Here is a 22,376-nt window from a genome sequence, read left to right on the forward strand (position 1 = left end):
CAAAGAAAAAATGAAATATTGCCATCTGCAGCAACACGGATGGATCTAGAGATTATCATACTAAATGAAATCAGACAAAGACAAATATTATATGATATCACTTATATGTAGAATCTAAAAAAATACAAATTAATCTATATACAAAACAGAAACAGATTCACAGACATAGAAAACAAACTTATGGTTGTGAACGGGAAAGGGGGAAGTAATAAATTAGAGGAGTATGGGATTAGCAAATACAAGCTACTATACATAAATAGCTAAGCAATAAGGATTTATCGGGCAACATTGGGAACTATATTCAATACCTTGTAATAATCTATAATAGAAAATAATCTAAAAACTATATCTGAAACACTTTGCTGTATGTCTGAAACTAACACAATAAGTTAACTATACTTCAGTCAAAAAAGCCTGGATTCCCTTCAAATACTGCAAACTCCCCATCATCTCCTTTGGCCAGTTGGGGGTTTTAGGCATACAGTCACCTGGACACACACAATCCTGGGTGCTTGGCTTTGGAGCTAGTTGCATACTTGCAGGGAATTCTTTGGTACAGGAGAAAAAGGCTAAGCCACATGTAAAGGAAGGAGGTGATGGTAATATACCTAATACTCTGTTGCAGAAAGACCCAACATGACTATTTAAATTTCTTAAGCAAATGAACCACAGGCGGAATTATGTTTTATATGAAATTTTTTTCCCCCACAAGATTCTTTTAAAAAACAAGGATGTATATGTGCATTTTTTTTTTCCCCCTGAGGAGAAACCAAGTGTTTTACTGGATTCTCAAAGGGACCCTGAAAGATTAAGGTTACTGCTTGGTGTGAGTAAATAGAATTTGGCTTTCAAATGCCAAGCTTCTACTTTTATAACATGTTTCCTTACAGAAAAGATCACTTCTGAGCCTCTTTGTACTCTCTGTACCTTGTAAAGCAGTACCCAGCTCAGCAATCCATAGGGGTTCATTTGGACAAAGCACATTGGTAGGGAAAGCAAGGCTTACCTGAAAATCATCACTATCCAGGGCTGACATCTCTTGGCATTGCCACTTGCCTTACCTGTCATGCATGTGCTCATTGGTAGCAGTTAATAGAAAGACTGTATCACTATCTGAAAGGGTAGTAATTCTCAATATATTTGTATACTTTGAAATGTCCATATTCTTTTCCATGTGCAGCTACTATCACAGTTAACTTATTTGTATGGTACTTAAATTGGTAATGATTTTACAATAGATTCTTAAGAACTTCTATGGGATACATATGTCTTCCAGGGAGTGGGACTTCTGTGATGAGAAAACTGAAGGCACGTTTCTCTCATGCAGAAGCTCTGTTTCCTTATTCCTTCCCTTAAATGATTAAAAAAAAAAAAGAGCAGAAGTCCTGTGAGATCCCAGAGATTCAAGGTTTTTTGTTTTTTTTTTTTTTTACTTTATTTTGCTTTACAATACTGTATTGGTTTTGCCATACATTGACATGAATCAGCCACGGGTGTACATGAGTTCCCAATCCTGAACCCCCCTCCCCCCACCCCCCACCCCCCACCCCCCACCCCATAAGTTTTAAAGCCGAAAAATAACCCAAGCAGGTCTGCGACAGCAGGAGACTTTTCTAACAAAGCTCACACGGTTTGGGTTGGGCTATCACCTGACCACTACAAAGTTAAAGAAAAAAAACATTATTTTTATTTTTTTAAAGTGACAGCTTACCTCGCTGGCTTAGCAAGTATTTTTCCCTAATATAGTTTGTTTGGAAAAGAGCTTAACTTGGAAGCCTTCTTTATCCTTAGCTCTTCCTCCCGCCCCCGACTGTACCATTAAATCCTAGCAAACAGGGTGACTAAAAACGATAGGGAGTAATTACCCCCCAATTCCCCCCATTTTATGTATGCCAGCCCTTGTTACTTTTAAAAGTTGATTGTAATAGTCAGTTCAGGGCTGGTCTCTCCTTGCAAGGTCACAGGCTGAGCATGCATTAAACTTCTGACTTTAGCTCAGAGGGTGAGGTAAACAACAGGACTATAAATAGCCAAGTTTCTCACGGTGGCTTTGTGGAGCCGCCCAGCTGAGCAAAGAGAAAGGAAGCAAGCTGGTCGGAAGGGGTTCTGTAAGTAGAAACTTTGTGTTTTCCAAACATGATTCCTTGAGAGTTTGCTAAATGATTTGATCTTCGGGTCTTGATAAAATGTTTTTGTCCTTAGAATAGATTTTTTAAAAAGAGATGGATAAAGAAAATAACGCAAGAGTCTAAACTCCGGGTGCGGTGGGGACATTGTCAGTTCTAGCTGATTTTTGCCCTGCCTTCTGCACAGCTGAGGATAAAGGTAGGGGCAGAGGAGGCTGGAGAAGTGGAATACTTTTCCTCTGTAAAAAGTTGTGTTGTTATTATAGGCAATACTATGTGTTCAAGCTTAAGTATTTCCCACTGAAATAGGAAGGAGAGCTCTAATGGCAAAACAGCTGGTGGGTTTGAGGAGCAGATCTGGCCTGTGTAGGGTGCTGTAGAAATGTCCAGGGATATTGTGAGCAATTTCAAGATAAAAAAAAGAGAAAGCAGGTTTGGTTCACTGTGCAAAATAGTCATCCTTAAAAGAGTTAAAACCCATGTCAAAATCAGTGGTTATTGGTGCTTTTAGGAGAATGAGAAGGGGACCCTCAGAAGTGGGTCTGAGGATGTGGGGGTGGGGGAAGAGGGTGGAAAATATTTTTGCATATTTTGTCTTTAAATGGGGAATTTTAAACAAATATAGGTCTGTTTGTGGTCAAGAAATCCAGGCTTGTGATTGAAAAGTGATGAGATTAGTGAAACTCACAACTACATTTTAATTGTTACTGCATTAAGTGAAGTTTCTCAGTAGTGTCCGACTCTTTGTGACCCCATGGACTGTACCTGCCAGGCTCCTCCGTCCATGGGATTTTCCAGGCAAGATTACTGGAGTGGGTTGCCATTTCCTTCTCCAGGAGATCTTCCCAAGAGTGAAGGGACTGAACCCAGGTCTCCTGCATCGCAGGCAAACTCTTTACCGTCTGAGCCACAAGGGCTTCCAGTAAATCTAATTTTATTTATGTCATTATTTTATATAGTTGTCTGACAGCTGTAATCAATCAAGTTTCTTATGTAAAAAGTTATTTCAAGAAAACAAAGTTAACAGCTTCTTGATTATAGTGATGGGAAAATCTCAAAGTGTGAACTCTGTAATCCACTACCCTCTGCCAATGGCTTTAGTTATTTTTTCATCAAAAAACTAAATGAGTGAAATAACCTTTTTATTTATATTCACTCTTCAGCCAGTTGGAATGGTGTGCAGAGTGAGGGTGCCAGGTGCCAAGTTTATGCTGAAGGGTCTGTAACTACTGAATTTATATTCTATAAAGCGGGGAGAATCTAGTCATTTTAGTAAGAAACAAAGCCTGAATAATTTTGATGTTTTCTTTGTCATCTTAGGGCATAAAAAACTCAATTCCCTCTGTCCTAACCTAGAGGGGTGGGGTGGAGGAGAGAGAGGGAGGCTTAAGAGGGAGGGGGTATATTGTACATACAGCTGATTCATACTGTTGTGAGTGATGGAAAGCACAAAAACGAACACAACATTGTAAAGCGGTTATACTGCAAATAAATAAATAAATTAAAACCCCCAAATTCTGGCTACTGTAGTTACTAAAATGTAGGTAAGAGGTCATGTGTTGGAATCGGTAGAACTAGTCTGAATTCAGTTTCCCTGTGACTTAGTACCTGTGTGGGACTTGGGCAAGCTGCCTAAACTCACACTTAGCCAGTTTTCTCAGCTGCAAAAAGAGATAATGGTCATATAATTGTAATCAGGTTTTTAAAAGTTCTATCCACAGCTGCTAGTGCATTAGAGCCCATATCAGTCTGATTTTAGCTTCTCTGCTCCCCTCTTAACTCTGGGCTCACTCGAGGTAATTTATCATTAGCTGCCTCCTCTCCCCCAACCACCCCATCCCCAAAGTACTTTTACTTTTTTACCATAGATCAGTGCCTGAACATGTGCCGACTTCCTAGTTCTGGAATTTTGCCTTGATCTGTCTCCCACCGACCTTCATATCAAAATAAGCACGCTTATCTTGATGACCTGATTCACTTGGTGTGTCTGAAATTAAATATTAGATGTATGGATTTTCTTTCTCTGCTCATCTCTGCTGAATATGTTTTTTTTTCCATCACCTATCTACAGTTCATGTGTTTTATTTGTACCTCTCTGCAGAGAGCTCTGGCCCTTGTTTTGGGAATATTTCTTATCATGTATTTAACTTTCCTACTCAGAGGGGCATTTTTTTTAACCCAAGAACACGCCATCTAGTCACAGGAACTTCCTAAAAGTAGTGGTAGCCAATAAGTAGACTCATAAGAGTGTAGATTTCAGTGAATCTTAAGTGGTACAAGGCCCAGTGATTTGCAGTATTTCTTCCTGGCCAGGTGTCTTCTCATTGGTCCATATTGGTCTTGGCTATGACCGCAATATTTTGGCAGGCAATAACATCTGAATCTCATGCTGGCAGACAGCCCTCACTGCCACCTCCTTTCTTCCTAAGTTCTCTTGCCATGATGTCTTTTCATTTCTATGCAGAATTCCCTATGTACGCTTCCTGTGCTTAGATTGGTAGAGGAAAGAAAGCAGCAGTCAGAACTTGTTGGATCTCAAAAATCAAATCATGTCTACAGAATGTTACTTGGTTGTAGAGACCGTATTCTCAGAATTTTCCTAGACATGTATTTTCTCCTGGACATATATCTTCTACTAGAGAAGCACTTGACTGCCTGTTTAGGCTAATCTTCATAGCAGGCTTATTCAAGTATCTCGCTAAGCCAGATAGTTAAGAGGTGCTTAGGCAGCTTCCTGACTCGGGCTGATCTTTCCCCTTTACAGGGAGATTTGGTGCTAAGATGCCCAATACAAAGAACCAACAACATGGAGACAGAATCCACTGGCTAGATATTTGTAGAAAGTAGAATTATACCTGCTGGTTTATAGAGATTCCCTGTTACAATCGTGAAGATGACAGAAAGGTTTTCTCTTTTACAGGACAACCCCAGCCATGTGGAGAGGCCTGGGGCTGGCTCTGGCTCTCTGCCTCCTCCTAACCGGAGGAACAGAGAGCCAGGGCCAAAGCTCCTATTGTAAGCAACCTCCAGCCTGGAGCATAAAGGATCAAGACCCTATGCTGAATTCCTATGGTTCAGTGACCGTGGTTGCTCTTCTTCAAGCCAGCTGATACCTGTGCATTCTGCAGGCATCTAGGTAAGGTAGTCTTTCTGTGGTCTAGAATTTCTTAAGGGAATAGCTATTCAATAGATACATGCATAAAACAATAAAAATAGAAAAGATATATTTACTAAATTGTATAAAAAAACCCCACTATATTTGTTGGCCTAGAGCATGTTAGAACAGAGAAGACTAGGGGGATGTTTACAGTGGCTTTCCTGGAGCTATGTAAATATTTTTTTTCGTGTACCTATATTTTATAGGAGCCTACAAAATATGTATTACTTGTGTAAGGAAAATGTTTTAAATTGTACTCCTGCAAATGGATTGCTGCTGCTGCTGCTAAGTCGCTTCAGTCATGTCCGACTCTGTGCGACCCCATAGACGGCAGCCCACCAGGCTCCTTTGTCCCTGGGATTCTCCAGGCAAGAACACTGGAGTGGGTTTCCATTTCCTTCTCCAGTGCATGAAAGTGAAAAGTGAAAGGGAAGTCGCTCAGTCATGTCCGACTCTTCGCGACCCCATAGACTGCAGCCTACCAGGCTCCTCCATCCATGGGATTTTCCAGGCAAGAGTACTGGAATGGGGTGCCATTGCCTTCTCCGCAAATAGATTAGTTATTTCAATATAGGAAGCAGATATGAGAGCTTTGCCAGAGTAGAACAAACACTATACTTGCCACCAAAGGTCTTGAGTCATTTAATGAATTTATAAATATATATATTTGTTGGGTTATTTGCCAAATACTTATTGTATACAATTTCTCTGTAACTGGGAGATGGATTAAAAAGATGCACACTTCATAGGATTATTGTGAGGATCATATGGACTAATGTTTGTGCAAGCATTTGGCATATAGTTTTTACTGAGTATAAGAGTTCAATAAATAATTAGAAAAATACAAGTTTTAGTCTTTTAAAACAATATAAAAAAGAGGTCTGAGTAAGTAAAAAATAAAAGTTTCATGTAGGAAAATAGAGGAGAAAGGGAGAAGTCACTAATTAAATTATTCCTTTTTTAATATTTTTTCTAAATATTTTAGATTGGAGGACCTGCGAGTAAAACTGGAGAAAGAAGGATATTCTAACATCTCTTATGTTGTTGTTAATCATCAAGAAATCTCTTCTCGATTAAAATATGCGCATCTTAAAAATAAGGTTTCAGAACATATTCCTGTTTACCAACAAGAAGAAGACCAACCAGATGTCTGGACTCTCTTAAATGGAAATAAAGATGACTTCCTCATATATGACAGGTGTGTACCCACCTTTATACACACGTGCATGCACACCCACCCCCAAATTACAATATACCTGCTTCATAGTAAATGTAATAAGTAATTTAAAATAAGACATCTGCTTTTATCTTGTTACCAAATACTCAAAGTGAGCCCATTAGAATGTTTGGTTTTGCCAGATGACTTCCTTTTACACCAAAGAATTCACTCCAATAGGGAAATAAGGAAAATTGACTATACTTTCTTCCCCCTGTACATTAGCATTCTGATTAAATAAAAAGAAAAATCAATTTGTACCTTACGTACAATTCTCACTTAAAAATTTTTCAGATGAATAACCGTACTTTGCAGACTACTGGCTTATCTCTAAAATTACTATTAATACATTTTAAGGTTATATATCTGCATTTCTCAAAGTATGTTAATCATTTAGGCATAATCTGTATGAATCTGCTTTTGATTCCATGAATGAATAAAATGTTTGTATTATGAAAGAACTTCAATGCATACATTATTTGCTATCATCATTTCTAGTTGGTGCTGGTTTGTTTGGTTTTTGGCTCTTCAGGGATGGTAAACCAGACTCTGCCTAGGTCTGAGACCTACTTGGTCTTACCCTAAGTATTTTTAATATTACATGTTATTCTTTTAGGACTGCAAGCTTCTAATTTAATCTGTTGCAAAGTTTAACCTTTTGATATTCATATAAAATTGTATATACAGGATAAAATGGGGGCAAGAAGGACATTTAAACTCCACTGTTTCTGAAAATGCCAAGTGTATTTCCATTTCTTTCATTGTGCTGAAATTTTTGCTGCATCATATTCTTATTTAAATCAGTGGGCTACTGGCCAAGACTGGAGGATCTTTCTCATTATGCTGTGATTTCTTATTGTGTGGAATTTGTGCTGCCTTAGCAGTTATGAAAAGATCATGTGATTTGCAGACCTGATTTATGAGGTCAGTGGTTTGAAATTTGATAGAATTTATGAGTCAATTACAAAACTGTATTTGGCCAAATCACAATAACCACATAATTTTGACATTTATTGTGACATATCTATTTCATTTTTCACAATGCTAGTATCAGACTCACTGTAATCTTTTCTTTGAAACTTTTTATTTTGTATTGGGGTATAGCTGATTAACAATGTTGTGGTAGTTACAGGTGAACAGTGAAGGGACTCAGCCATACATATACATATATCTGTTCTTCCCCAAGCTCCCCTCCCATTCAGGCTGCCATATAACATTGAGCAGAGTTCCATGTGCTATACAGTAGGTCCTTGCTGTTTATCCACTTTATAGCAGTGTGTACATGTCCATCCCAAATTCCTTTACTATCCCTCCCACCTGGCAACCATATCAGACTCATATAGTCTTGTCATGACCTGACCTGGTATGCAGTGCCAGGAAGCTTGAGATCCCCTTCAGGGAAATTTACTAAAGTTATGAAAGGGTCTTATAACAGTTATAAGACCATGAAACCTACAGTCTCATGCCAGATGGTGCATAAGTAGGATCATGACACTGAAAATATTGTTCACTTTAGTTTAGTCACTCAGTTGTGTCCAATTCTTTGTGACTCAGTTCTTTGCACCAGGTTGCCAAAGTATTGGAGTTCCAGCTTCAGCATCAGTCCTTCCAATGAATATTCAGGACTGATTTCCTTTAGGATTGACTAGTTTGATCTTACAGTCCAAGGGACTCTCAAGAGTCTTCTCCAGCACCACAGTTCAAAAGTAATGTCTCTGTTTTTTAATATGCTGTCTAGGTTGGTCATAACTTTTCTTCCAAGGAGCAAGCATCTTTTAATTTCATTGCTGCAGTCACCATCTGCAGTGATTTTGGAGCCTCCCAAAATAAAGTCTGTCACTATTTCATTGTTCCACCATCTATTTGCCATGAAGTGATGGGACCAGATGCCATGTTCTTAGTTTTTTGAATATTGAGTTTTAAGCCAAAATATTGTAATGACTGTTATATTTTTCAGATGTGGCCGCCTTGTATATCATCTTGGTTTGCCTTATTCCTTCCTAACTTTCACATATGTAGAAGATTCCATTAAGACTGTTTACTGTGAAGATAAATGTGGAAACTGCTCTCTCAAGGTATTTTTCTCAATTATTTTTCTTTGGAGAAAAGAGGAAATCTTCTAAGAGCTACTCAAGTTAGTATTTCATGACTAATTAGCTAAACCAGCGTTTCTTTTGGTATACAAGAAATAAGCTACAATAGTCATTTTTATAATTACCTATACTTCCTGTTATGTAACATACACTTTAAAACATCTTTTCAAGATTCATATTGGTTTTATCTAGGAGGAGTTTAGAGAACAAAAAATCAATGCAGATTACATATTTTAATTACCACCAAATGATATTGCATGACTGTAAGTGCTTAAAGAACTCAGCCAACATAAAATACACTATTACAATATTATGAATGTGCTCATATAAGAACATAGTGATAGCGAAGATTATCCATGGCATTACCTGAAGTGGAACAGGCCCAGATAACTACTTAATTCACCAAGAATGTAAGACTGTCAGCTTTTCTGTGACGCTCTTACACAATGCACTTGAAATTACTGATACTTTAAAAAAATCATTTTATTTTTAAAATTAATAACTATTTATTTTTTACTTCTTTACAACCACTAGAATATTTATTCTTTGTTATGAGAAACACTATATGTATGTATGATTTATAAAAAAAGTACTCAAAGAATTGATTTTAACTTATATTAACTAAATTTCTTATATTAAATAAACTTCTTTTCCTCTCAGATTGAGAAGGAAAATAACTCCAAACAGTGTTTCCTTGACAGAGCAAGTTGGCAAAATTTGAACTCAGGTTCAGAAATAATTAAAAGTTTTATTTATGAGCTCTGCTTCCTTTAGATTTTTCTCAACTCTAAAGAAAGCCATTCACATTCTAATGACTCACTTAAGTTAATTAGAAAACCAACAGTTTAGTTAGTTTAACTTAGTTGTGCCATTCTTCACATTTTAATCTGCATAATAATACTGTGAGGGTTATTTTACTGCTTTTACAGATGAGACTGAAGTAAAGCAAGTAAAGTACTAACTCAGTGTCTAACTTGTACTCAGTGCCTAATGAATGTTAGCTCTGTTGATTCCTATTTTGGGATTTGTTTCAGTATTTTGAAATTTTGAAAATGCCTAGTAATTATAAATATTTGCAGAGTTAATTTTATTGGCTCTTTTGAGTTATCAGAGAGAAATTAGTTTGTTTCAGAAAATAATATTAGATTCAATGCTTTGTTGACACTGGTGTGAAAGGTTCCGTTTGGTAAACTGATTTTAGGATTTGATAGTTGTTTGATTTTACTGCAGTCAATCTAAGTTCTTTTAACCAGTTAGTTTATTTAGTTTTGCTTTTGCAGATATAAATATAGTGGTTTTGTTTTCTTTTTAAGCCTTATGTAGCTCTCAAATTCTTCCTCAGAATTCTTAAAAATTTAGGAAATGCTTTTAATAAGGAAAGGAAAATTTGAATTCTGCTGTTGATTTAACTAGTATAGAAGCTTAAGTATTGTTAAAGCTTTAACTTACTACATTTTAAAAAATCTATTTTCAAAACATTTACATTGATTTATTTGCAAAATGTTTGAAGATTCTTTAGTTAAATGCAAACTTTGTACAAGGAGCACTTTATAATTAGGTATGGATGGGAACCAAATTTTAATAAAAAGTCTAGGTGTTGAGCCGGAGATAAAAATTTTTTCTCGTATTAATATGATGCCGGAAACACAAAACCAGTTCAAATCTAATTAAGCAGTTTGACTTTCATATATGTTAACTCCAGAATTCATTTTTTCATGCATTCTTGCTAAATCTATAAATTTGTTAAGTGATTTATAAAATGTATTCCAGACACAGGAAGATGAAGACTTCTGTAAAAATGTATCTCTGGCTACCAAGGAGAAAACAGCTGAGGCTTCACAGCGACATCACCATCACCATCAGCATCCCCATCCCCACCCCCACCCCCACCCCCATCCCCATCCCCACCCCCACCCCCATCACGGGCATCAGCTTCATGAAAATGCTCATCTTTCAGAGTCTCCAAAACCAGACACACCAGATACCCCTGAGAATCCCCCTCCTTCAGGTCTTCATCACCACCACCATAGGCACAAGGGTCACCAAAGACAGGGTCACTCAGATAACTGTGATACACCAGTAGGAAGTGAAAATTTACAACTTTCTCTTCCACAAAAGAAGCTCTGACGAAAGAGATGCATAAATCAGTTACTCTGACAGTTTCCCAAAGATTCAGAATCTGCTTTGAGTAGCTGCTGTTGCCACTGTCGACATCTGGTATTTGAAAAAACAGGGTCTGCAATCACCTGACAGTGTACAGAAAACCTCCCCTCTTTATGTAGCTGACAGGGCCTTTTGGCAGAGGAGAACGTCATTGAATCTTGACAGTGACGTTTGCCTCCAGCTGCCTGACAGGCAGCAGGTCAGCAGCTCAATCCCACAGAAGCCAGCACCAAGTGAAGCTGAAAAAATAAGGCCAAAATGTGAAAATGACCTTCAAATTAAATATATGAAATTGGATATATTCCCCAAGTCAATCTACACATTACATTCCCAGCATTTGTATAAGCTACCTAATTAATAGTGATTCAAAAATAGGAATTGGATTTGTGCAAACATGGAGAAATTGACTTCCACATTTAAAAATTTAAGTCAAAGAAATTTTGACCCAAACCATATTTTTATTCAGCTGAAAGGTGGTTGCAGCATTTGGTTAATATGTTTTTCTTTTTCTTTTTCCAGTATTCTACTTGCATTAATGAGAACAGAAACGTAAACTATAACCTAGGGGTTTCTGTTGGATAGTTGGCAACTTAGAATGGAGGAAGAACAACAAAGACATGTTTTCCATTTTCTTTACTTATTTCTCAAAACAATATTATCTTTGTCTTTTTAATCTTATGTTTTTAACAGATTAAACCTTTAAAGCAAGAAGTGAATTCTGTCTTTTCAGACCCAGAAATACTCACACATGAATATTTTGCTATGATTACTTTTTAGATATCCATTCATACTTTTTTATATCTAAGACTCATATCTTGATTTTTACTATCATATATGAATGAAGCCTTTATATCTTGTTTTTTTTAATCATACTCTTTAAAGTTTGAGATTGCCAATCTTGAAAGATAGATGGGAAAAGAGAAAAGAATGTTGTCTAACTCTTGATTGCTTAGAAAGTATTTCCATAGTCAATGATGGTTCAATAGGCAAACCAGGTCCTATAAACCTGAATTTTTTTTATGGTTAATACTATTAAGCAGAAATGTAGAACAGGACTGGCAAAAATGTGGATGTTTGATTCAATAAAAAAGTTTAAAGCTTTTTGTTTCCATTGTTGTTATTACTTAGGTAGTATGTTATATTGACAATCAAAATTAATTTTCAACTGCTTTTAAAGAAATTAGCAACTAATGAACGTACTCAAAACCGTCTACGCTTAAAGTGAGGATCTTTGCCAACAAGTTTAACTTGAGAATCTTTGCTGATAGAGAGGCGTTGTTCTAAATCACGAACGGTATTACGAAGAACTGCAATCTCCTTGTCTTTTTCTTCCTGAAGATGCTGAAGTTTCTAAATGGAGCAGAACAATTTCGTTACTGCAGTTCATAAATAACTAAGTATTAATACAAGGAACAACAAAACTGCAAAAACGATGCTTCTGGTTTAAGTAGAAGTAGGTATTTAAAAAGATACCATATTTTAAAAGGTCTATAATTTTGTTTTTGTAGGTGTTAATGGTAAAACTGGTGTAAGGACAAAAAACATATTAGCACTATTTGTTGAATAAGAAATATGCCATCTGAGTACCTAAACAACTTCAGAATAGTAAGTCAGCTTTAGTTCAAAATACATTGTGGAATTCCTGAGATAGTCCAAAGAGTCAAAGGACTTGTCTGATGTTTTAATTTACTACAAAGATTTACTAGTGCAAATTGAAAGTAACTTACGAAGATTATTAAAAATTTAATGTCTTTCTCATAGTGGGATAAATATATTTTCAGGAAAACTGCTAAGTATATTGTTTTAAATATAACTTTTATGGAAACACATGAATTTTTTTGAGCAACAGTCATGGAAGAAAAAGTCACGTACCCTTTTGTAGATACTGTGTGGTGAAACAGTAGAATCTGGATATGATTTTGTTTTAGTTTGAACTCTTGCTAGCTTGGCATCAAACTGAATCAAGTTTAAAAAGAAAGTTGAGAACATTCTAGTTAAATGAAACAATTGTTTCTATAAATATAATACACTATATTCTTAGATGTATAATCTGTAGTTCAAGTGTATTCACTGTATAACAGAAGATAGAAAAGTCTTCAGAACAAGGATTACCCAAACAAGATTGACCCCAGCTGTACTTAAAAATTATCTGGGCAGGCTTTTTAAAGAACCGAATACCTGGATAGTACCTTAGAGATTCTGGGGTGGGGTCAGGAGCATTTTTCCTCAAGACATCCGTTGATTCTATCATGTAGGGTTAATAATCCAGTTAACTAGGGTTGAGAATCTCATTAACTTAAAGGTAGATAAAAATACTTTCATGTTACTATGGGTGTATTTTGTAAAGAAAATGTAGTGTAATCAACATTCATGTGAAAACATTTAAATACCCTTCTATAGAAACTGTGAGGCTAAATAGAATTTGGATATGATTTTACTGATTTAGTTTGAATGCTTGCTGGTTTGACGTTAAACTGTGTCAGGTTAAAAAAATTCTCATGGGCCATTCTTACAGGTCATGTTTTTTTTTTTTTTTTTGCAAAATCTTCCATTATTTTTCCTTCAGGTTGAGTTTAGTGTAGCCTCAGTGTGAACTAAGAATAAACTCAGTGAGATCGTGTTCTGGTTTGGGGAGAGAATGGATAGTTACAATGAAGATAAATAGCAAGTAAAAGTCGCTCAGTCATGTCCGGCTCTTTGTGACCTTATAGACTATATAGTCCATGGGATTCTCCAGGTCAGAATACTGGAGTGGCTAGTTGTTCCCTTCTCCAGGGGATCTTCCCAACAGAGGGATCGAACCCAGGTTTCCTGCATTGCAGGCAGATTCTTCACCATCTATCTTTCTACACATTTATTAGGAAAAAAAATAAGTTATTTATTGTAAATGAAAAACTTCCAGTCGGTTCATCAGGGTTTCACAATTACTGCTGAGGAGAGAGTAACATTAAGGATTAAAAACACTCTCCCTACTGCTAGAACGGTAATCCTAAAAAGGCTGCATAGACTCAGCTGTCAAATGTAGGTAATCTTTGAGCTGTCTCTGCAGCCAGAGGAGATAGTACCCTCTGTGGAAATCAGCATCTTTTGAATGACTGAAGAGTCCCACCTTGAGGCCAAGTGCTGAAAGGCAGTAACTAACAGTTGTGCAGGGTTTGAGCACTGCATGCTATGGATGAAGAATAAGCATGTGTGAAACTGTCTCAAGGTTGTTTCTAATCCTGAAATTTACCTCACTGTGATGACAAAGAATGGCCTAGACTAAGGGATGCATCCTCAAATTCAGCAGAGCCTTAAACACTTACCTCTAGCTGTAGTTTGATCATTTCATTTTGTTTTTCCCTTTCTTGAGTTCTTAACTTTGCATTTAACTCGGAAATTTCCAACTCCTTTTTCTCTATCAGTTCTTTATTCTTTTCTTCACTTAATTTGACTGAATAAAAAAAATTCACCTTAACATTTCAAAAATCTTAGATTACTTTTTTGTATTAAAAAAATGACAAGAAAGTACAATTTATTAATAAAAATGTATTTTAGAAACTGTTTATGTGCAGGGTAGCTTTTATATATTTTAAACAAGCCCCTTAAAAATGATTGAAACAAAAGGGCTGCCCATTGAATGCTTTTGAATGAGTAAACTAATTTGTACTGTTAAATATCTAGAGAATAATGTTCTCTGAATGCCTGGAGAATATGAGATTTATTGGTTAAAGAGAGACACAAAGCCTGGGTTCCTATGTATAGAGGGCTTCATATCACAGGATGACTAGAGCTTTACCAGCTTGTTCTGGCTTCCTCACTATTTCCCTTCATAGGCATTTTTGTCCAATAAATTTCTTTGAATTTTCTACTCTCATCTCGGTGGTTCCTTGGAGGATCTGAATTAGCACAAGAAACAGTTAGGATGGGCACGTACCACGTTGTGAGGAAGAGGACACCATCATCAGTGGTATGTGGAGGACTGGGAGTTCCTAGTACACCACAGGGGTCTGATTACTCAAGATTTTGTTGTTGCTGTTTAGTCGCTAAGTCATGTCCAAATCTTTTGTGACCCCCAAGGAGTGTAGCCTGCCAGGCTCTGTCCATGGGATTTCCCAGGCAAGAATACTTGAGTAGGTAGCCATTTCCTTCTCCAGGATGCTCTCCAGAGGATCCTCCCAGCCTAGGGATTGAACCCGTCTCTTCTGCACTGGTAGGCTGATTCTTTACCACTGAGCCAGGGAAGCCCACTGAAGGTTTTATGAGCAGTTATCTGGGAAAAACGTCCTGGTGGAGGTGAATGCCTTGTAGGTATAATAGTTCAGGCGTTTGAAAGATGAGAGAAACAAAGCCCACAAAGACAGGAGAGTTATTTATCGCTAAATTAAATTGACCTCCTGTGTGTGTATGCTCAGCTGGTTCAGTCGTATCTGACTCTTTGTGACCCCATGGGCCACCAGGGTCCTCTGTCTCTGGGATTCTCCAGGCAAGAATACTGAGGTGAGTTGCCATGCCATCCTCTGGGGGATCTTCCCAACCCAGGGATTGAACCTGTGTCTCTTACATCTACCTGCACTGGGATAATAAGAAACTGAGAGCTGTTAGAAGGTAAAGATTTAAAGAACAGGCGAGAGAGTCAGAGGGTCTCTTTGGAAGCCCACAGACAGGCTCTTATGAACTCTAGTGGAAGCGCAGGCACAGCTGAGCAACAGAATCTTATCATTAAAGCTGCAGAACTCCAGAGGGGTTTAAATGCTCAGCCGAAACAGGTGTGCCATGTTAAATTAGAATCCTGGTTGGAAACACCTAATATCCTAAAAAATAAGACAGGGATATCTGGATCAATGCCTATGAGGAAACTGCTTTGACAGCTCCCCTAAATGCTCAGAACTGGCAGAAGTGACCTACTTTTTCCTAGTAAGAGCTAGCCCTTAGCTTAGCTGATGAAAGATGCTGCAGAGGCTCCTCTCCAGAGCGGCCCTGGCCTCCTCTTTTGGTGGCTAGGCCAATAGCTAGGGTTAAAGCTCAGCATCACCTGGCTGGGGCAATACTGGGGCTGGTAAGTGGGGAAAGTGAATATGCCCCAAAGAGCTGCAAGAATTAGCTAGATTGTATTGGGAAAAGCCATGTGAATACCCTTGAGAAGGCACTTTGAGGGTGCAGGATAGAAGACGACAGAAATTAAGACTAGGTAAGCAAGAATTCATGGACTTGAAGATACTCTTTAGGGTCAGGGGACATAATACCGTAGCAAGGACCCAGGATAGGGCAAATTCTGTTGGAGTAGCCTTAGACCTCTAGAGAAAGTACTGGCCAAAACAGAGTGAAGTGGCAACACCTGAGATGCCCTGGCAGCTAGCGAGAAAGGTATAAGGAAGCTCTCAAAAGTTGGCATGCTTGAGTAGATGTATCTTGTGAGGCAAGAAAACGCACCAAAGACTATGTTCCTTAGGAGGACACAGAAGACACACTATTGATTAAGCCACAGGGAATGTGCTGGTGAGAGACAAACCAGCATCACCAAGAAGTTCAACTTTCACTCTTATCTGCAAGCTAGGTCTGACAGTAAGAGGTTATAAAGTTGGGCTCATTAATAGTCATGAGTGTCCCCCTTCCCCCACCAAGTTATAGAAGCCAGATGATGGTGCTTAACTGCCAGAAGCCAGGAGGCCACAATTATCATAATGACCAGAAAGGTCAGAAAGCAGCCAAAGGGGTGTTTTTGAGAATCGTCGAGTGAGTTAACAGATGAGCAGTAAATGCTGCTTAACAAGTACAAAAGAAATAAGAATGGAGGAACAGGAGGCTGAGGGCACATGGCCCCGTTAAGAATTATTCTTTGCTTGGTTCCCTAACCTGAACCAAGGTTTTGGTCTAGAACCTGCTGGCTGAAAATACACAGTTAGGTCCCTAGGAGGAACACTTCAACAACCCCTCTTCTAGGTTTCTCCTGCGGAAGAAATGTCCACAGAAGTATGGAGAACCTGCTGCCTGAACTCCTATGGAGAAGGAGGTACGTGTAGCATAAGGACGGAACTGCTGTGCCCGTGAAAATGCATCTTTCAGATCTCCACCTGCATGGAACGTAACTGACTCATTGGTTTTCATGACCATGTTTATGCTGAGGTCTCGATTCCCAAGAGCTGCTCCTAGCCACTGACTGAACTTGGCATGGATACTAAGGCAGATTTGTTCCTGACAGTTGCAGAACCTGGCTGATGGGCAACTTTGGCCCAACTTTGCTGACTTTTTTCTTATAAATGTGTCACAGACTGACTTCTCCTGTCCAGCACACCTTTCTTCCTTCTCTTTTTCACATCGATTTGACTTGTAACAGCTAACCCATCTCCCTCAGTTTTCTCCCTATCTACCTTCACAAATGTTTTCCTTTATAAATCTCTCGAATGTCTAATTCTCTCTAGGCATCTGCTTCTCAGAGAACCCAAAGAAACTGCAAAACTCTTTTCTAAAGTGGTTGTGTAATTTTACAGTCCCACTGGTAATGTATGAGAATTCTAATTGCTCTAAATCCTCACCAACACTTGGCATTGAAGTTTTGAGTCCATGGGGTCGCAAGAGTCAGACATGACTGAGTGCCTGAACAAGAACAGAAGGTACAATGTGGTATCTCACTGTGGTTTTAATTTGCATTTTTCTACTAACCAATTATGTTGAACATGTTTTTATGTGTTTATTTTCACCTGTATATATTATCTGTGTCCAAATATTTTGTTCATTTCCTTATTGGGTTGTTTGACTTATTATTGAATTAAGAGTTCCTTATAGATTTCTGAACATAAGTTCTTTATCAGTTATATATTTGTAAATATTATCTACTAGTATGTAGCCTGTCTTTTCACTTTCTTTTGTGTTGAAGAACAGAAGTTAATAATTTTTGATGTTCAATTTAGAATTTTTTCCTTTATTGTTTGTGCTTTTTATTTCTTTGTAAGAAATTGTGGCTAACTCAGGGTCACAAAGATTATCTGCTATGCCTTCTTCTAGCTGTTTTATAGATATAGGTTTACATTCAGACCTATTATTCAAGTTAATTTTTGCATATGGTGTGCATCTAGGCTTGTTAAGAAACTTTTTAATACCTTTATGAAACCAGTTAACTCTCAACATTAGTTCATGAGACCTACTTTGCAGAAGGAAGAATATTTCATTAGTGAAATTATATTCAATATAATGAGTATATAAATATCAAAGCTAACTTACATTTTATACTAATTTTACAATAATATTAACTATCTCATATTAAATAATGTTAAATTCAAACTCCATGAGTCCAATTTATAGATGTAATTTATATCACATAAATATACAGAAAGCAACAGACCTACATTGAGATGTGTAAAGGCAGTGTTTATTCAATAATATTGGTAATTACTGAAAAAATTATATATGCATGTAAGTTTTTTTTACGGTATCTTCAGTTCAGTTCAGTTGCTCAGTCGTGTCCAACTCTTTGCGACCCCATGAATCACAGCACGCCAGGCCTCCCTGTCCATCACCACCTCCCGGAGTTCACTCAAACTCATGTCCATTGAGTCGGTGATGCCATCCAGCCATCTCATCCTCTGTCATCCCCTTCTCCTCCTGCCCCCAAACCCTCCCAGCATCAGTGTCTTTTCCAATGAGTCAACTCTTCGCATGAGGTGGCCAAAGTACTGGAGTTTTAGCTTTAGCATCAGTCCTTCCAATGAACACCCAGGACTGATTTCCTTTAGGATGGACTGGATGGACCTCCTTGCAGTCCAAGGGACTCTCAAGAGTCTTCTCCAACACCACAGTTCAAAAGCATCAATTCTTCGGCGCTCAGCTTTCTTCACAGTCCAACTCTCATATCCATATATGACCACTGGAAAAACCATAGCCTTGACTAGATAGACCTTTGTTGGCAAGGTAATGTCTCTGCTTTTCAATATACTATCTAGGTTGGTCATAACTTTTCTTCCAAGGAGTAAGTGTCTTTTAATTTCATGGCTGCAGTCACCATCTGCAGTGATTTTGGAGCCCAGAAAAATAAAGTCTGACACTGTTTCTACTGTTTCCTCATCTATTTGCCATGAAGTGATGGGACCAGATGCCGTGATTTTCATTTTCTGAATGTTGAGCTTTAAGCCAACTTTTTCACTCTCCTCTTTCACTTTCATCAAGAGGCTTTTTAGTTCCTCTTCACTTTCTGCCATAAGGGTGGTGTCATCTGCATATCTGAGGTTATTGATATTTCTCCCAGCAATCTTGATTCCAGCTTGTGCTTCTTTCAGCCCAGCATTTCTCATGATGTACTCTGCACAGAAGTTAAATAAGCAGGTTGTTCCATGTCCAGTTCTAACTGCTGCTTCCTGACCTGCATATAGGGTTCTCAAGAGGCAGGTCAGGTGGTCTGGTATTTTCATCTCTTTCAGAATTTTCCACAGTTTATTGTGATCCACACAGTCAAAGGCTTTGGCATAGTCAATAAAGCAGAAATAGATGTTTTTCTGGAACTCTCTTGCTTTTTTGATTATCCCACAGATGTTGGCAATTTGATCTCTGGTTCCTCTGCCTTTTCTAAAAGCAGCTTGAACATCTGGAAGTTCACAGTTCACGTATTGCTGAAGCCTGGCTTGGAGAATTTTGAGCATTACTTTACTAGTGTGTGAGATGAGTGCAATTGTGCAGTAGTTTGAGCATTCTTTGACATTTCTTTTCTTTGGGATTGGAATGAAAACAGACCTTTTCCAGTCCTGTGGCCACTGCTGAGTTTTCCACATTTGCTGGCATAGACGGTATCTTAGAATTCAGTAAATTAAAAATAAAAACTTACCTTTTTTCTGCATATCTTGATGAAGTTTTTTTATTTCAATCTTATGTCCCTCCTCTTTGATTTTCATTTCACTCATAAGTTTTGCAATATTATTCCTATGTTCCTGTAGATTAAAACATATATTCATTGTTCAATTTAAGTATGTGTTCACATCTTTTGATTAGATGAAATTTTCAAAGTTTATATTAATTTTTGATTATAATTATATCTAGAGAGGAAAGATATTGTTCATTGTTTGAATGCTTAATTTTGAGAAGGACCAATTTCTTGTTCAAGTAGACAGATCATCTAGGCACAATGATTTTTTATTTTTGCCTCCTGAATTCTCATCACCATATCTATGGTGCTTATCTATGATGCTTATCTATGATGCTTCTCATCACTTATTATAGATGCTCAAAATATTTTAAGTGTGTACAGAAATGCCATGAACATTAAAATATTTAAAAAAAGCCAAACTATATTGTAGAGCCAACTTTATGTATCATTTGATAGCCAGTGAGCAAGTTCACTTTCACTTTTCACTTTCATGCATTGGAGAAGGAAATGGCAACCCACTCCAGTGTTCTTGCCTGGAGAATCCCAGGGACGGGGGAGCCTGGTGGGCTGCCGTCTATGGGGTCACACAGAGTTGGACACAACTGAAGTGACTTAGCAGCAGCAGCAGCAGCAGCAGCAGCAAGTTTATCCTGACATAGGGTGAATCTCTTTGAATATGGGCTGAATTTCCATTTCTGACAATTATATAAACATCCCTAATTACCAGGAGGAGGTTAAGCATTATCTATAGTAAGGGTCAGCTTTATGAGGAGGCTAAAGAGGATGAATTTGGGATCTGGGAAGTGGTCAACAGCTTTCTGAGGTTAGTTTCATAGGTTGTTGACGCAGAGAAGTGATTTTATGCTCATAAGGAGAGTGGCATTTAAAAAAGTGTTTATTTTTTCGGTTGTGCTGGGTCTTCATTGTCGTACAACGGCTTTCTCTAGTTGCAGACAGCAGGGGCTACTCTCTAGTTGGGGTGCCGGGGCTTCTCATTGTGGTGGTTTCTCTCGTTGCAGAGCACAGGCTCTAGGCACATGGGTTTCAGTAGTTGTGGTACATGGGCCCAGCTGCTCTGTGGCATGTGGAATCCGCCCAGATCAAAGATCAAACTCACGCCCCCTGTACTGTCAGGTGGACTCTTATCTACTGTACCGCCAGGGAAGTCCCTGGAGAGTAGCATTGAGAGAAGTGTGGAAAGAGAAATCCACCAGAGAGATTAAATTTTCAATTTTTCCAGAGGTATATTTCTAAATGGAGAGGAGTAAAGGAAAGAAGGAAGAATAAAAGCGAAGTGGGATAGTAAGAAAGAGATAATAATGAAGGCAAGAGGCCCAGAAAAATCTAATAAACACACTAAGACTTCCCAGGTGGCACCAGTGGTAAAGAATCTACCTGTCAATGCAGGAGATGCAAGTAATGAGAGTGATCCCTGGGTCAGGAAGATCCTCTGGAGGAGGAAACGGCAACCCACTCCACTATTCTTGCCAAAATCCCATGGACAGAGGAGCTTGGTGGACTACAGTCCATGGGGTCGCAAAGAGTTGGACATGACTGGGCACGCATGTGTGTTAAACACTATAAAAGGAGGGACTTTGTTTTTACTCACTGTTGGATTGCTATCTCCTGGTGTATATCGCTTGATATATATTCAATGAATGAGAATGCTAGTAAGAATTATTTTTTAGAGGTTCTTACCCTAGACCCAGGGTTTTCGAGGGTCTGTTAACTTCCTGAAATTGTATGCAAAATCATGTGTGATGCATGCATGTGCCTTTGAGAGCACTTTGTTATCAGGGTTCATGGGTTTTATACTGATAGATATTCAGTATATTCAGGTATTTGAGGAGATTAAAAAAAGTCAAGATCCATTGATTTAAGCAGCTATAATTAAAAATAAAGATTAATTTATATAATAAGTAAAAATTAAAAATTTCCTTAAGTTCAAGAGGATACAGTCAGGATTCCTACTTGTGCTACTTAGTTTGCCAGAAAACTTGCAGGAATGGCTGAACCTATCCAACCATTGCCTGTGATTAAAGTTAGGTGACTGAAGGGGTCAATCTCATAGACTGTGCTATATTTCCAATGCTTGTAGCTAGATTTCTAGATGGACAACTACACAATGGCTTTCATAAATGACTCCTGACTCAAATGGGTGCACTAAGCAGTTGCTGCTCTGGGAAACTCTAGGAGACAAATCTACATGTCTTTTCATTCTCCATTGATTTTCCCACCTGACATGTTGCCATTAGTTTGTTAAGATGAGGATTTTCACTGTAGTCTCAAGGCATGAAGCCTATCTTAAAGGTCTGGGCTGGTACCAGGCTCCTATCTCACTAGGTTCTTCTCTCAGTTCAGTTCAGTCACTCAGTTGTGTCCTACTCTTTGCGACCCCATGAATCGCAGCATGCCAGGCCTCCTTGTCCATCACCAACTCCTGGACTTCACCCAGACTCACGTCCATCGAGTCAGTGATGCCATCCAGCCATCTCATCCTCGGTCGTCCCCTTCTCCTACTGCCCCCAATCCCTCCCAGCATCAGAGTCTTTTCTAATGAGTCAACTCTTCGCATGAGGTGGCCAAAGTACTGGAGTTTTAGCTTTAGCATCATTCTTTCCAAAGAAATCCCAGGGCTGATCTCCTTCAGAATGGACTGCTTGGATCTCCCAGCAGTCCAAGGGACTCTCAAGAGTCTTCTCCAGCACCATAGTTCAAAAGCATCAATTCTTCGGCGCTCAGCCTTCTTCACAGTCCAACTATCACATCCATACATGACCACAGGAAA

At 38.3% G+C, this 22,376-nt stretch overlaps 2 protein-coding genes across 2 annotated transcripts in view; one reads left to right on the top strand and one right to left on the bottom strand.

Moving 5' to 3' along the window:
* Positions 1-1,715: 1,715 nt before the first annotated feature.
* On the top strand, positions 1,716-11,856 carry SELENOP (selenoprotein P). The gene is made up of 5 exons (XM_069556429.1): positions 1,716-2,108; positions 5,047-5,262; positions 6,269-6,481; positions 8,457-8,574; positions 10,363-11,856. The coding sequence occupies exons 2-5, from the start codon at positions 5,060-5,062 to the stop codon at positions 11,035-11,037; spliced, it is 1,209 nt and encodes a 402-aa protein (XP_069412530.1). The 5' UTR covers positions 1,716-2,108; positions 5,047-5,059; the 3' UTR covers positions 11,038-11,856.
* CCDC152 (coiled-coil domain containing 152) overlaps positions 11,599-22,376 on the bottom strand; it is a 39,545-nt gene continuing 28,767 nt past the window's right edge. The window contains exons 5-8 of the mRNA XM_069556430.2: positions 19,550-19,652; positions 14,061-14,188; positions 12,628-12,711; positions 11,599-12,105 (exon numbers count right to left, since the gene is read on the bottom strand). Of these exons, the coding sequence (XP_069412531.1) occupies positions 11,956-12,105; positions 12,628-12,711; positions 14,061-14,188; positions 19,550-19,652 (465 nt within the window). The 3' untranslated portion in view covers positions 11,599-11,955. The remainder of the gene's footprint in view (positions 12,106-12,627; positions 12,712-14,060; positions 14,189-19,549; positions 19,653-22,376) is intronic.

The sequence above is a fragment of the Ovis canadensis genome, chromosome 16 (genome assembly GCF_042477335.2).
Source record: "Ovis canadensis isolate MfBH-ARS-UI-01 breed Bighorn chromosome 16, ARS-UI_OviCan_v2, whole genome shotgun sequence".
In the NCBI taxonomy this organism is placed as follows: Eukaryota; Metazoa; Chordata; class Mammalia; order Artiodactyla; family Bovidae; genus Ovis; species Ovis canadensis.